The 15,000-nt window shown below is 43.5% G+C and overlaps 1 protein-coding gene across 1 annotated transcript in view; it reads left to right on the top strand.

Moving 5' to 3' along the window:
• The window catches only part of cacna1sa (calcium channel, voltage-dependent, L type, alpha 1S subunit, a), a 23,243-nt gene that overhangs the window by 1,943 nt on the left and 6,300 nt on the right, over window positions 1-15,000 (top strand). The window contains 29 exon segments of the mRNA XM_047805482.1: window positions 2,794-2,946; window positions 3,826-4,031; window positions 4,186-4,289; window positions 4,383-4,528; window positions 6,616-6,697; window positions 6,801-6,961; window positions 7,367-7,592; window positions 7,693-7,900; window positions 7,984-8,104; window positions 8,187-8,301; window positions 8,383-8,479; window positions 9,187-9,256; window positions 9,740-9,872; window positions 9,979-10,108; window positions 10,308-10,367; window positions 10,651-10,757; window positions 10,845-10,932; window positions 12,286-12,393; window positions 12,573-12,625; window positions 12,975-13,121; window positions 13,203-13,404; window positions 13,500-13,658; window positions 13,780-13,890; window positions 13,993-14,076; window positions 14,184-14,231; window positions 14,333-14,359; window positions 14,489-14,614; window positions 14,723-14,788; window positions 14,962-15,000. The exon segment at window positions 14,962-15,000 is cut by the window's right edge and continues 53 nt beyond it. Coding sequence (XP_047661438.1) covers window positions 2,794-2,946; window positions 3,826-4,031; window positions 4,186-4,289; window positions 4,383-4,528; window positions 6,616-6,697; window positions 6,801-6,961; window positions 7,367-7,592; window positions 7,693-7,900; window positions 7,984-8,104; window positions 8,187-8,301; window positions 8,383-8,479; window positions 9,187-9,256; window positions 9,740-9,872; window positions 9,979-10,108; window positions 10,308-10,367; window positions 10,651-10,757; window positions 10,845-10,932; window positions 12,286-12,393; window positions 12,573-12,625; window positions 12,975-13,121; window positions 13,203-13,404; window positions 13,500-13,658; window positions 13,780-13,890; window positions 13,993-14,076; window positions 14,184-14,231; window positions 14,333-14,359; window positions 14,489-14,614; window positions 14,723-14,788; window positions 14,962-15,000 — 3,377 coding nt within the window.

Genomic DNA, 15,000 nt, shown 5'->3' on the forward strand with positions numbered 1-15,000 from the left:
ACACACACACACACACACACACACACACACACACACACACACACTCACGCACACGCACACACACACGCACGCACGCACACACACGCACACACACAAACTCTCTCTCTCTCAAGTTCAAGTTCAAGTTCAAGTTTATTTATATAGCACATTTACAAACAGCCACACGGCTGACCAAAGTGCTTCACAGTGCTGTTGATATTTCAGATACACTTAAAAAATACACAATAAGATAGTTCAAGAAACTAAAATAAGAATTATTTAAAAAAAATAAAATAGCCAGTTTAAGACCATAAGATATAACAGACATAAAACCATGGGCAATCATGAAAAGGCTAGAGAAAATAAGTGGGTCTTTAGCATGGACTTAAAACTAGAAATGGTGTGTGCCATCCTAATCTCTAGTGGCAGGGAGTTCCATAATTTAGGACCGGCCACAGAAAAGGCACGCTCTCCTCTACGCTTGAGCCGTACACGAGGGACAACCAACAAAGCCTGGTCAGATGAACGGAGACTTCTAATAGGAAAGTAGGGATGAAGAAGTTCAGATAGGTAGAGAGGAGCGGTATTATGGAGAGACTTATAGACAAAGAGTAAAATCTTAAAATCTATTCTCTGAGAAATCGGAAGCCAGTGTAGAGATTTGAGAATGGGAGTGATGTGTTCATATTTGCGACAACTAGAGAGAAATCTGGCAGCAGCCTTTTGAACGAGCTGGAGACGCGTAATCTGAGTTTTAGATATACCGCAATATAAAGAGTTACAGTAATCTAAGCGAGAGGTTATAAACGCATGAACAGCCATTTCTAAGGTCTTAGGGGTAAGAAAGTGTTTAATTTTGGAGAGAATCCGCAGTTGGTAAAAGCTAGACCCGATAACGGACGAGATGTGTTTGTCAAATTTTAAGTTCTGATCAATAAAGATGCCAAGATTCTGCACCCATGAAGATCTAAAAACAGATAAACTCTCTAGATTGAAGCTTGAGGACTGAGAGTTCTCATTTGGGCTAAACATTATTACTTCAGTCTTTTCTTCATTTAAAAACAGGAAATTTTGAGGCAGCCAAAATTTAATCTCTTCTAAACATTTTCGAAGAGATGAGATTGCTGAAGGATTGTTTTTCCTAATTGGTAAGTAGATTTGGGTGTCATCAGCATAGAAATGAAAAGATACACCGTGTTTCCGGAGAATAGAGCCCAGGGGTAGCATGTATAACGAAAATAGAGAAGGAGCTAAAATAGAGCCTTGTGGAAGGCCATATGACAGCGCGGCAGGGGTGGAGGAATAGTTACCCAGTTTCACTATGAATTTTCTGTCAGTTAGGTATGACTGAAACCAGCTCAAAACATTTGCTTTTAGACCTACCCAGGTCTCAAGCCTCGATAATAAGAGGGAGTGGTCTATGGTATCAAAAGCAGCTGATAAATCTAAAAGAATAAGAACCACAGAATCTCCGGAGTCAGTAGAAAGATAAATGTCATTTAAAACTCTCAAAAGGGCAGATTCAGTACTGTGAGCAGACCTAAAACCCGATTGAAAACCCTCATAGATACAATTGTTATTCAGAAAACTTTGAAGTTGATTTAGCACAATTTTCTCCAGAATTTTTGACACGAAAGGCAAGACAGAGATAGGTCTAAAGTTTTTTGAATAGAGGGGTCCAATGAAGGCTTCTTGAGCAAGGGAGTAACAGTGGCAACCTTTAGGTTGGTAGGGACTGAGCCAGTTTGCAGGCACTTGTTGATGAAAGACAGCAGGCCTGGACCAATTGAGTCCAATTGATTTGTTTTAAAAATTTTGGGTGAATTATGTCACTGGGACAAAATGAGGGTTTGAGCTTGTCAATCACCTCCTTCAGTTGCTGGAGGTTGATGAGCTCAAAAGCGTTAAAAAATGCAGAGACATCTGACGTGATTGGGGAAGAGATAGGAGTTATAGTGGGCCGAACACTTAGCCTTAGTTTAGTGATTTTGTCATTAAAATATCTCGAGAAACCTTCACAGACAGAAACAGAGGCAACAGGCATAGATTTAACAGAAGGATTTGTCACAGATTTAATGATAGAAAACAATACCTTAGGTTTAGAGTGGTTCCTTTCAATTAAAGAAGAGAAATAAGCGGCTGTCGCAGATTTGGCTATAGACTGGTAAGATGTAAGAGAGTCTCTAAATATCTGAAGAGAAACATGCAGCCAGTCCTTTTTCCATTTACGTTCTGCCTTTCTGCAAAGTTGTCTTTGGGGATGAGTCTCAGCATTTTGCCAAACTTCAGATTTTAATTTTTTCTTGCGAGGTTTGAGAGGAGCAGTTGCATTTGTAATCTCAAGCCAGGCAGAGTTTAAGACTCCAAGATGTTGGTCAGCATCCAAGTCAGGTAATGGCTGCTCCAGGAGCAACTGTGAGCAGCATTTGGAAAAATACGAGTTAAAATTAGTGCTAAACTGTGGGGAATAAAAACGCGCACACACACACACACACACACACACACACACACACACATACATACACGCACACACACACGCACACGCACACGCACACACACAAAGCCTTCTCTCTCTCTCTCACACACACACACACACACACACACACACACACGCACACACACACATGCACACACGGACACACACGCACACGCACGCACGCGCACACACACACACACACACACACACACACACACACACACACACACACACACACACACACACACACCAACTCTCTCTCACACACTCTCACTCTCATGGAATGCAATGTTACCTGGTAAGGTGTTTTATGATTCAGGGTGTAATTTGTCCTCCAGGCCTGCAGGTGGTGATGAGCTCCATTCTCAAGTCCATGCTGCCACTGTTCCACATCTCACTGCTTGTATTCTTCATGGTGACCATCTATGCCATCATTGGCCTCGAGCTGTTCAAATGCAAGATGCACAAAACCTGCCACTATGAGGGAACTGGTTAGCTCATGCACTAGAACATGAATTACACAAACTGTTCATCTGTGAGCAAATGTATAGAACAGGAAAATGTCAACATTTTATTAGTAGTAGTTTTTATTATACATTTTATTATTGTTATTTATTACATTGAAATAAAACATAAGTCACTCTGTATTACAGCAGTAACACACTTATGTTTAACTCTAGCCACATAACACAAGGAATGGTCCTCACACTGACTGAGGTGTGCCACACGGCCATGATGCGAGTCGGTGTGGAGTCGTTTCTACCTGACACATGATTTCTATGTGCATGCAGAAGTGACAGTAATGTGATCTAACACACATACAGAGGGTTTAATAGTGTTGTTCAACAGACCGTGTCACATGACCATGTCTCTCTTTAAAACTTTCCACTGTCATTGTGATAGTTTGTGATTATCTGACCTCATAAACAAATATATTTACTAATCTAAAAAATGCAGAAATCCTTTTGGGTAAACTCTAAACCCTAAACCCTAAACCCCTAAACCCTAAACCCCTAAACCTCTAAACCCTAAACCCCTAAACCCCTAAACCCTAAACCCTAAACCCTAAACCCTAAACCCTAAACCCTAAACCCTAAACCCTAAACCCTAAACCCTAAACCCTAAACCCCTAAACCCCTAAACCCTAAAACCCTAAACTCTAAACCCTAAACCCCTAAACCCTAAAACTCTAAACCCCTAAACCCCTAAACCCTAAACCCTAAACCCCTAAACCCTAAATTCTAAACTCAACCCTAAATTACACACAACTTCTGCTCTTCAGAACACATTGTACTGATTTATTTCATGTGGCAATGTGTGTGTGTGTGTGTGTGTGTGTGTGTGTGTGTGTGTGTGTGTGTGTGTAACAGATATCATAGCCACAGTGGAGAATGAAAAGCCCTCTCCATGTGCTGAGGCAGGAAACGGGCGGCGCTGTGTTCTGAATGGGACGCAGTGTAAACCAGGATGGCCCGGGCCCAATAACGGCATCACACACTTTGATAATCTGGGCTTCTCCATGCTCACTGTGTATCAGTGCATCACCACTCAGGGCTGGACAGACATTCTCTACTGGGTGTGTCTCATTGTCTCAGTGTCTTTCTGTTATGATCTCCATCTTAGTGTCTCAGAACCGAACGGGGCAAGATGTCAGCATGACACAGTAACGATAATATTGTTAACAAATATGTATGTGTGTGTGTGTGTGTATGTGTGTTTATTTGTCACAGGTGAATGACGCAATCGGAATGGAGTGGCCATGGCTCTACTTCGTCAGTCTCATTCTGCTGGGATCATTTTTTATATTAAACATGGTGCTGGGAGTCCTGTGTGGGTCAGTGTCTCACTACCACTTTGTATATGTGTTATTCAGAATGTATCATTGTGTACTATTTGTGTGTGTGTGTGTGTGTTTCCCGTGCCTCAGTGAGTTCACCAAGGAGCGTGAGAAAAGCTCTCGGAGTGGAGAGTATCAGCAGTTGCGTGAACGTCAGCAGCTAGATGAAGATCTGAAGGGTTACATGGAGTGGATCACTCAGGCTGAGATCATGGACCCTGACCAGGAGGGACAAGGTCCAACACACATATACACACACACACACACACACACACACACACACACACACACACACACACACACACACACACACACACACACACACGTTGTAGTCTCTCCATGTTGCCCTTTGTAGTCTCTCTCTGGTGTCCCTATGGGGTCTGTTATCTCTCTCTCTCTGGTGTCCCTATGGGGTCTGTTATCTCTCTCTCATGTCCCTATGGGGTCTGTTATCTCTCTCTCTCTGGTGTCCCTATGGGGTCTGTTATCTCTCTCTCTCTCTCTCTCTCTCTCTCTCTCTCTCTCTCTCTCTCTCTCTCTCTCTGGTGACCCTATGGGGTCTGTTATCTCTCTCTCTCTGGTGTCCCTATGGGGTCTGTTATCTCTCTCTCTCTCTCTCTGGTGTCCCTATGGGGTCTGTTATCTCTCTCTCTCTCTCTGGTGTCCCTATGGGGTCTGTTATCTCTCTCTCTCTGGTGTCCCTATGGGGTCTGCTATCTCTCTCTCTCTCTCTCTCTCTCTCTCTCTCTCTCTCTCTCTCTCTCTCTCTCTCTCTCTCTCTCTCTGGTGACCCTATGGGGTCTGTTATCTCTCTCTCTCTGGTGTCCCTATGGGGTCTGTTATCTCTCTCTCTCTCTCTGGTGTCCCTATGGGGTCTGTTATCTCTCTCTCTCTCTCTGGTGTCCCTATGGTGTCTATTATCTCTCTCTCTCTCTCTGGTGTCCCTATGGGGTCTGTTATCTCTCTCTCTCTGGTGTCCCTATGGGGTCTGTTATCTCTCTCTCTCTGGTGTCCCTATGGGGTCTGTTATCTCTCTCTCTCTCTCTCTGGTGTCCCTATGGGGTCTGTTATCTCTCTCTCTCTCTCTCTCTCTCTCTCTCTCTCTCTCTCTCTCTCTCTCTCTCTGGTGTCCCTATGGGGTCTGTTATCTCTCTCTCTCTGGTGTCCCTATGGGGTCTGTTATCTCTCTCTCTCTCTCTGGTGTCCCTATGGGGTCTGTTATCTCTCTCTCTCTCTCCGGTGTCCCTATGGGGTCTGTTATCTCTCTCTCTCTCTCTCTCTGGTGTCCCTATGGGGTCTGTTATCTCTCTCTCTCTGGTGTCCCTATGGGGTCTGTTATCTCTCTCTCTCTCTCTCTCTCTCTCTGGTGTCCCTATGGGGTCTGTTATCTCTCTCTCTCTCTCTCTCTCTGGTGTCCCTATGGGGTCTGTTATCTCTCTCTCTCTGGTGTCCCTATGGGGTCTGTTATCTCTCTCTCTTGCTTTGTAGAAGCCAACATTCTGTTTTCCTATTTAAGCTTAGACAAAAATTTATCAAGAGTAACTTCCTCCTAGGACCTTCAAGCCACATGCACCAAATTCAGATATGTTGTAGAACCCGGTCTGACATTTTACACTGTTACTTTTCTAAGCGATCCGAGTACCGGTACTTCCGGTACCAGGTCTCAAAATGGCCTTTTTTCCCATAGACTCCCATTATAAACTTTGGAGGTTTATAACTCGGCAAGCTTTCGAACTCTCTACACCAAACTCGGCCAGCTCCTTTAGGGTGAGACTCTGAACAAAGGTTTAAATTGGTGTACCGACTGGCCTTTCGGTTGTCCCACAGCCCTGCCCCCAAAATATGCAAAATCAAAATACTTTTTACAACATGGACGTGTGACATATCAAAACACTCAGAACAATGAGGGGAACTTCCTCACGGCTATTTTGATGACGTCACATGCTTGTCTCCACTTACCTCCAAATGTTTTGGCACCCTAGCTTTCTGTCCTCTGTCCTCTTGTGAATGCTTGCTTTGTCAAACCAACATCAAAGTTTGTTGTGACAAACTTTACAAATCTAGTTTCTTTCTGTTCTCAATCTCTCTCTCTCTCTGTTGTTTCTGTTTCTTGGCCTCAATCAGAGGTTTTATGCTCAGTGTATGAAGGTTAATTAGTTTGCATTATATCTAATATATATTACAAAATAGAAAAATTATGTAAATTAAATAAATTATTTTATATCACTTCTATCCTTTGAGAACTAAAAAGAAAACTTTTAAGTGAAAAGTGGCACTCTGTCTGTCTGTCTGTCTGCCTGTCTGTCTCTCTGATGTCCTTTAGGTCTGCTGCCACTGCAGGAGAGAGGATCAGATGCTGAGAGTCTGTATGAGTTGGAGGGTCTAAACAGACTCATGTACTATGTGTCAGTAATCAGTTATTGCTTCCTGATGCTGTCGCTGAAATACTGAGATATATTTTGATGTTTTAATTCGTTCAGACTGAAATTAACACTGCGTTCTCCTCAGACGTCATGCTCGTCGCTGGAATCGGTTTTTCAGGAGAAAATGCCACGTCTGGGTGAAATCCAAGCTTTTCTACAGGCTCGTCTTTTTGCTGGTATTCTTCAACACACTGGTCATAGCCACGGAGCATCATCAACAGTCTCAGTCCCTCACTGACTTCCAAGGTCAAACTCATCAACCTTCCATTCCACTTGAACAGACTAACATCATCAGACGCCTCAGATTTACATCAGAGTTTTCAAACTAACATAATTATGTCTACAGTCAGTGAGGGACAGTTACAGTGAGGGACAGTTACAGTGTGGACAGTTACAGTGTGGGACAGTTACAGTGTGGGACAGTTACAGTGTGGACAGTTACAGCGAGGGACAGTTACAGCGAGGGACAGTTACAGTGTGGGACAGTTACAGTGTGGGACAGTTACAGTGAGGGACAGTTACAGTGAGGGACAGTTACAGTGAGGGACAGTTACAGTGTGGACAGTTACAGTGTGGGACAGTTACAGTGAGGGACAGTTACAGTGTGGACAGTGCAGGATGTTGACTGGTTTTGTGTCTGATTCTTTATAGAGAGTTCAAATAAAGCCCTGCTGTCTCTGTTTGCGGTGGAGATGGTGATGAAGATGTACGCTCTTGGCCTGCCTGCCTATTTCATGTCTCTTTTTAACCGATTCGACTGTTTTGTCGTGTCTGTGGGGATCCTGGAGCTCATCTTGGTCCACATGGGTGTCATGTCCAATATGGGCATTTCAGTCATGCGCTGCATTCGCCTGCTGCGCCTCATCAAAATCACTAAGTAGACACTTTCCCCATGCTCTTAATCTTTATTAATGTGATCACTGTCCATAGTAAAAGTGTAATGTTAAACCACAAGCCACTCTGTGTGTGTGTGTCAGGTACTGGACATCTCTCAGTAACCTGGTGGCTTCTCTGTTGAACTCTGTACGATCCATCGCATCTCTCCTGCTTCTCCTTTTTCTCTTCATTGTCATCTTCGCTCTGCTCGGCATGCAGGTGTTCGGCGGAAAATTCAACTTCCCTGACCAGAAGATTAGACGGAGCAACTTTGACAATTTCCCTCAGGCACTCATCACTGTCTTCCAGGTAAAGACACACACACTACACACACAGTACTACTCTCCTTCACTCTCCTAAATCACTCACTCTCTGTCTGTCCCTCTGTGTAGATCCTGACAGGGGAGGACTGGAACACTGTGATGTACGATGGTATCATGGCTCATGGAGGTCCTGTGATGCCTGGCATCCTTGTCAGCATATACTTCATCATCCTTTTCATTTGTGGCAACTGTATCCTTTAGCTAATATGTGTGTGTGTGTGTGTGTGTGTGTGTGTGTGTGTGTGTGTGTTTTCCTAAACTGTCCCTCACAGATATCCTGCTGAACGTGTTCTTGGCAATTGCAGTGGATAACCTGGCCGAGGCTGAGAGTCTTACATCTGCCCAGAAAGAAAAGGCAGAGGAAAAGAAGCGTAAAAAGATGCTCCGGTGAGGTCAAAGGTCAACTGTGTCAGCAATTGTGAGGACTGTAACACTAACGTGTACATGTCTGATTGGTGTGTGATTCAGATCTAAAGCATCTGATAAAGGAGATGAAGATAAAGCAATGGCTAAAAAACTTGCAGAACAGCGAGCAAAGACAGAAGGGATTCCAACCACAGCCAGGGTGAGGAACGATCACACACTTTTATATTGTGTGTCATTTAATATATTAAACAGTGAGATGTAACAGTGTAACAGGGTAACAGTGTAACAGGTAACAGTAACAGGGTAACAGTGTAACAGGTAACAGTGTAACAGTAACAGGTAACAGTGTAACAGAGTAACAGTGTAACAGAGTAACAGTGTAACAGTGTAACAGTGTAACAGGTAACAGTGTAACAGTGCAACAGTGTAACAGGGTAACAGTGTAACAGGGTAACAGTGTAACAGGCTAACAGGCTAACAGGTAACAGTGTAACAGTAACAGTGTAACAGGTAACAGTGTAACAGGTAACAGTAACAGTGAACAGTGTAACAGTGTAACAGTAACAGAGTAACAGTGTAACAGTGTAACAGTAACAGTGTAACAGTGTAACAGGTAACAGGTAACAGAGTAACAGTGTAACAGAGTAACAGTGTAACAGAGTAACAGTGTAACAGTGTAACAGAGTAACAGAGTAACAGTGTAACAGTAACAGAGTAACAGTGTAACAGGTAACAGAGTAACAGTGTAACAGGTAACAGAGTAACAGTGTAACAGAGTAACAGTGTAACAGTGTAACAGTGTACCAGAGTAACAGGGTAACAGGGTAACAGGGTAACAGGGTAACAGGTAACAGTGTAACAGAGTAACAGTGTGTAATAAATCTCTGATATCTCTGATGTGGTCAGCTGAAGGTGGATGAGTTTGAGTCCAATGTAAACGAGATTAAAGACCCTTTCCCCCCAGCTGACTTTCCAGGTAAGTAAAGCAGGGTGTGTGTGTGTGTGTGTGTGTGTACATTTTCCTCACCTACATATGTATTTTAATATATTACAACTTCCTCAGCTAAACTACATTTAATCACAAATATGTATTATAGAAATATATATATTCTAGAAAACACTCTAAATTATTTATGTGGATTAAATCAGTTACCATGGAGACAATTTCACATTTAAGACAGAAACTTTCTGAAGACAAAGAGCTTTTTCCATGTTGTATTTTGCACACATGTGACTCAGCATCAGTTCTGTGGCACATTAAACAACATTAAGCACTTTATTTAACACAGATGAACATGTAATGGTTTAAAATAGAACTTTATTAAGAACTGAATTCTGATCCCTAAAACTCTTTATTGTGTCCTTCATCATTTTGCCTGTTTGTCTTCTGTACTTCAAAAACTATGACAGTCCTGTCAGTATATCTTATGAGTAATGTTTTGTTGTGTTCATTACCAAGGTGATGATGAGGAGGAGGAGCCTGAGATCCCCACCAGCCCGAGGCCCAGGCCCATGGCTGATCTGCAGCTGAAGGAGACGGTGGTGCCGATGCCCGAGGCCAGCTCATTCTTCATCTTTGGGCCACAGAACAAGTGTGTATGAAGACAAACAGACAGACAGACAGACAGACAGCAGACAAACAGTCAAACTGTTATAAGTGACTATCAGCAATCAGTACATATTCACTTCTCTCACCAGGTTCAGGAAGCTGTGCCACCGCATCATCAATGCTACAACATTTACCAACATCATTCTTCTCTTCATCCTGCTGAGCAGCATCTCTCTGGCAGCGGAGGACCCCATTGACCCGCTGTCCTTCAGAAACCAGGTACATGTTCAATGTTTCAGGTAAAACACCTGAGTGAGAAGCAGAAGGTTCAGACAGAGGATTTACGGTCTGCTCTGAAACATACCTGAGGTTGTGTTAATCATGAGCTCTTCAATATTGTCTTTAATCTCCACATGGTGGTGTCCTGCTCCACATGGTGGTGTCCTGCTCCACATGGTGGTGTCCTGCTTTGGTGTAGGTTTTGGCATATGCAGACATCGTCTTCACGTCTGTCTTCACGGCTGAGATCGTGCTGAAGGTAATACTGTAACTAACATCTTCTGTGTAACATCTAATCACTGGAGCTACAACCTATCTCAGGCAACACTGACAGTTTGTGTAAATAATATGTTTAACATTGATAAACGTAACAAATAATATTAATGTAACTATAACATCGACTGTCACCGCTATGTAACGCATAACATCGGTTCTATCTAAGTGTAACGGTAGCTCCCAGTGTGACAGTCATATCTGTGTGTGTGTGTGTGTGTGTTTGTGTGTGTGTGTGTATGTGACTGCCTCATCTCTGTCCGCTCCAGATGACAACGTACGGTGCTTTCTTACACAAAGGATCCTTCTGCAGGAACTCCTTCAACATTCTGGACCTGATCGTGGTTGGAGTATCACTGCTCTCCATGGGGATGGAGTGAGTTTCCTCCACAATGAAATCTCTGTCAGAGAAGTTGTGTGTGTTTGTGAATAATGTGTTATTGATTGTGTGTTGATGATGTAGGTCCAGTGCTATCTCAGTTGTGAAGATCCTGCGAGTGCTCAGAGTCCTGAGACCTTTACGAGCCATAAACAGAGCAAAAGGACTCAAGGTGAATGTACACAGCATGTGACAGACGTCCTTATCCAGAGCGACGTACATAAGAGCTTAAATCTCTAACACTGAATACATTAATGCTGCTCACTAGGTTACATACTTAAGATACCATGAGTTTAAAACATTTGTTCATAGTTACAATGAAAAAGTGTCAAAGGTTTTTTTTTAATTTTTTTTTTTTAATTTTTAAATGCAAAAGACAAGGGAAGAAAGTGCTAATTGAAGTGTTTCCTGAAGAAGTGGGTCTTCACTCTGTGTTTAAGATAACCAGTGACTCAGCTGTCCGGACCTCTTGGGGAAGTTCATCCCACCCCCTCGGTGCAGAACAGAGAAGAGTCTTGTAGTAAACTTCCCTCTTACCCTGAGAGATAGTGGGACCAGTGGGGCAGTGCTGTAGATCTGAGGGTGTGAGGTGCAGTGTGAGGAGTGATGAGGGCTTTGGGGTAAGAGGGAGATGGTCTGGTTTTGGCTTTGTAGGTCAGCATCAGTGTTTAAATCGGATGTGTTCAGCTACAGGAGCCAGTGGAGGAACACAGCAGTGTGGTGGTGTGGAGAACTTTGGCAGGTTGAAGACAAGTCACACAGCTGCATTTGGGATCATTTGCAGAGTACAGATTATGTTCATATGTAGACCTGCCAGCAGTGTGTTACAGTAATCCAGTCTAGTGATGACAAGAGACTGAACAAGTACCTGAGCAGTCTGTGTGGGGGAAAATGGCCGAATCCTTCTAATGTTGTAGAGAAGAAACCTACACAAGCGAGTCACGTTAGGGACATGAGAGGAAAAGGACAGTTGATTGTCCATGGATACCCCAAGGGTGTGAGCTGTGGCTGAAGGGGAGATCAGATCATTGTGCAGGGATATAGTAAGGTCATGACCTGGGGATGGATCACCAGATGATCAGCAGTTCAGGTTTGCTAGGATTGAGCTTTAACTGATGAGCAGTCATCCATGATGAAATTTATGAGATCCGATCAGAAGCTGTGGCATCTGGGGGGGAGGGGGGGGGGGGCGGCATCTGTGTGTGTGTGTGTGTGTGTGACCACTTACAAACACATACAAACACATACGCACACAGACATGCACACACACACACGTACACAGACACACAAACAGACACGCACACACAGACACACACAGACACACAAACACACATACGCACATAGACACACACACACACAGATACACATCATCTGCTGTAAATTTTAAAAAAGTGAAAGAAACCTTTAAATGTACTTGTGTTTAAATTCATATTCAGGACAAAGCTGCTAATGTAAATGAAGAACAACATGATTTAAGCTGAAGTGTGTGTGTGTGTGTGTGTGTGTGTGTGTGTGTGTGTTTCAGCATGTGGTTCAGTGTGTGTTTGTGGCCATTAAGACAATAGGGAACATTGTGCTGGTCACCATGCTGCTGGACTTCATGTTCGCCTGCATCGGAGTTCAGCTGTTCAGGGTAAAAAGCTCTCAGGACATACAAGTGATCACACACTTGGGTCTGACCACATGACAGACAGCAGTGTGTGTGTCAGTGACTCTGTAACGATCGTCTCTTCACAACACCTCGTGTTATATTCTCATGGTAATGAAGGACAGCACAGTCTGGTTGATAATCTGCTATCATTTCTTTCTCAGGGTAAATTTTATGCCTGCACAGATCCACTCAAGATGACAGAAGCAGAGTGCAGGTGAGTTTTTTACACTCGGTCAGGTTTGTGTTTAAAGTCAGTCTGGGATGGAGTTAGCTCTGGGATTCACCTCCCAGCTACAGGCTCATAAACATGAGAGTGTGTCAAATACAGACGAGTTCCCCTGATATAGCTGGCCTGGTTCAACATACACCAAAGGCTGCTTAAAGATCAGGTCCCATTGCATTGTGGGAAGCCCCTTCAGACCCTTCGATACAAACTGGAGATACAGTCCTGACAACCAATAGATTCTATTATCTTTAACCTGGCAACTCCAACTGCTACATCACTGCTAAGCTGTAAAATTCTTCACTCATACATTGTATAATAAGCTGCATGTTTTTTTTAGGGGGACATTTATCTATTACCAGGACAACGCTCTGCACGAGATGGTGATGCACAAGAGGAAGTGGATTAACAGTGACTTAAACTTTGATAATGTGCTGAATGGCATGTTGGCACTTTTCACTGCCTCCACTTTCGAGGGTTGGCCAAAGTAAGGCATCAGACAGCTTATTGATGTTCTACATTTGGACAGCAGACTTACCTTATTGTGTGTGTGTGTGTGTGTGTGCAGGCTGCTGTATAAAGCCATTGATTCCAATAAGGAGGATGTTGGCCCTGTGTACAATAATCGAATTGGGATCTCCATCTTCTTTATTGTCTATCTCATCCTCATCGCCTTCTTCATGATGAACATTTTTGTTGGCTTTGTGATCGTCACCTTCCAGGAGCAGGGGGAACAGGAATACAAGAACTGTGAGCTGGACAAGAACCAGGTAGAACATCAGCTCATGTGCACTTCACCCGTTACCATAGAATTCAGAATTACAGAGTTCTTTAACCCTGTGTGTGTGTATGTGTGTGTCGGCAGCGCCAGTGTGTGCAGTACGCTCTGAAGGCCCGCCCACTCCGATGCTACATTCCCAAAAACATAAATCAGTACCGAGTGTGGTACATTGTGACTTCTTGCTACTTTGAGTACCTGATGTTCCTTCTCATCATGCTGAACACCATGTGCCTGGGGATGCAGGTATAAACACCACACCACCTGCTGTCCACACAGCATGGATCAAACACCAGCTTGTTACAGGGAATTCTCTCTGATTGTGACGTGTTTGCAGTGTGTTTGAGTTGTAATGTACTTCCTGCAGCACTGTAATCAGTCGGAGCACATCACTCACCTGTCTGATATGTTAAACATCATCTTCACTGTTCTCTTCACCGTCGAGATGATCCTTAAAGTCGGAGCCTTCAAAGCCAAGGTTAACCTCGTTATCCATAATTCCTTAGTTAGGGTTAATTAACATATTTACACTTTAATTAGCTACATTACCCATAATGCTGCACCCCTCTCTCACTCACAGGGTTATTTTGGAGACCCGTGGAATGTGTTTGACTTTGTCATTGTTGTTGGCAGCATCGTTGATGTCATTCTGAGTGAGATTAATGTAGGTTTTAATCATCATCATCTTCATCATCATCATCTTCATTGATACGAATCTGATTTAAATTCACAATGACAACAACCCTGAAACACCCCCCCCCTCCCCCACAGGTGGCCCTGGCTGCACAGGGCGGTCTGTACTGTCTGACTGGCTGTGAGGTATTTCATCTGCTACAATTTGTATTAAACTGTATAAAACAAATCCAGGAGTTCTGGAATAAGATCCTGTGTGTGTGTGTGTGTGTGTGTGTGTGTATCAGGAAGTGAACCCGATGCAGGAGATTGCAGTGAGTACTCACTCTCAGTGGTCAAATATATCTATATAACATAAGAAACAAATGTATTCATTTATAGGATAATTATTTAAAAAGTGTGTGTGTGTGTGTGTGTGTGTGTGTGTGTGTGTGTGTGTGCAGGACTCTGAGAACATGAGTGTGTCCATCACACTGTTCCGTCTGTTCCGTGTGATGCGTCTGGTGAAGCTGCTGAATCGATTTGAAGGAATTCGAAACCTACTGTGGACCTTCATCAAGTCCTTCCAGGTCAGACAGTGTGTGTGTGTGTGTGTGTGTGTGTGTGTGTGTGTGTGTGTGTGTGTACATTATTTTAGATGCAAGTGTGTCTTACTGATTAATGTGTGTGGTGCACAGGCTCTACCATATGTAGCACTGCTCATCGTCATGCTCTTCTTTATCTACGCTGTCATAGGCATGCAGGTGAGTGATCTGATTAGCTGTGTGATTAATGATACAAAATATTCTCTATCTCTTATTATCAGTCTCTGCAAATGTGTGTGTCTCTTTCTCTCTGTAACTCCACAGTGTACAACTGTGTGTGTGTGTGTGTGTGTGTGTGTGTGTGTGCGCGCGCGTGTGTGCGCCCCCTGCAGGTGTTTGGGAAGATTGCACTGATTGATGGAACAGTGATT

Source organism: Tachysurus fulvidraco, chromosome 2, assembly GCF_022655615.1.
Source record: "Tachysurus fulvidraco isolate hzauxx_2018 chromosome 2, HZAU_PFXX_2.0, whole genome shotgun sequence".
Lineage (NCBI taxonomy): Eukaryota > Metazoa > Chordata > Actinopteri > Siluriformes > Bagridae > Tachysurus > Tachysurus fulvidraco.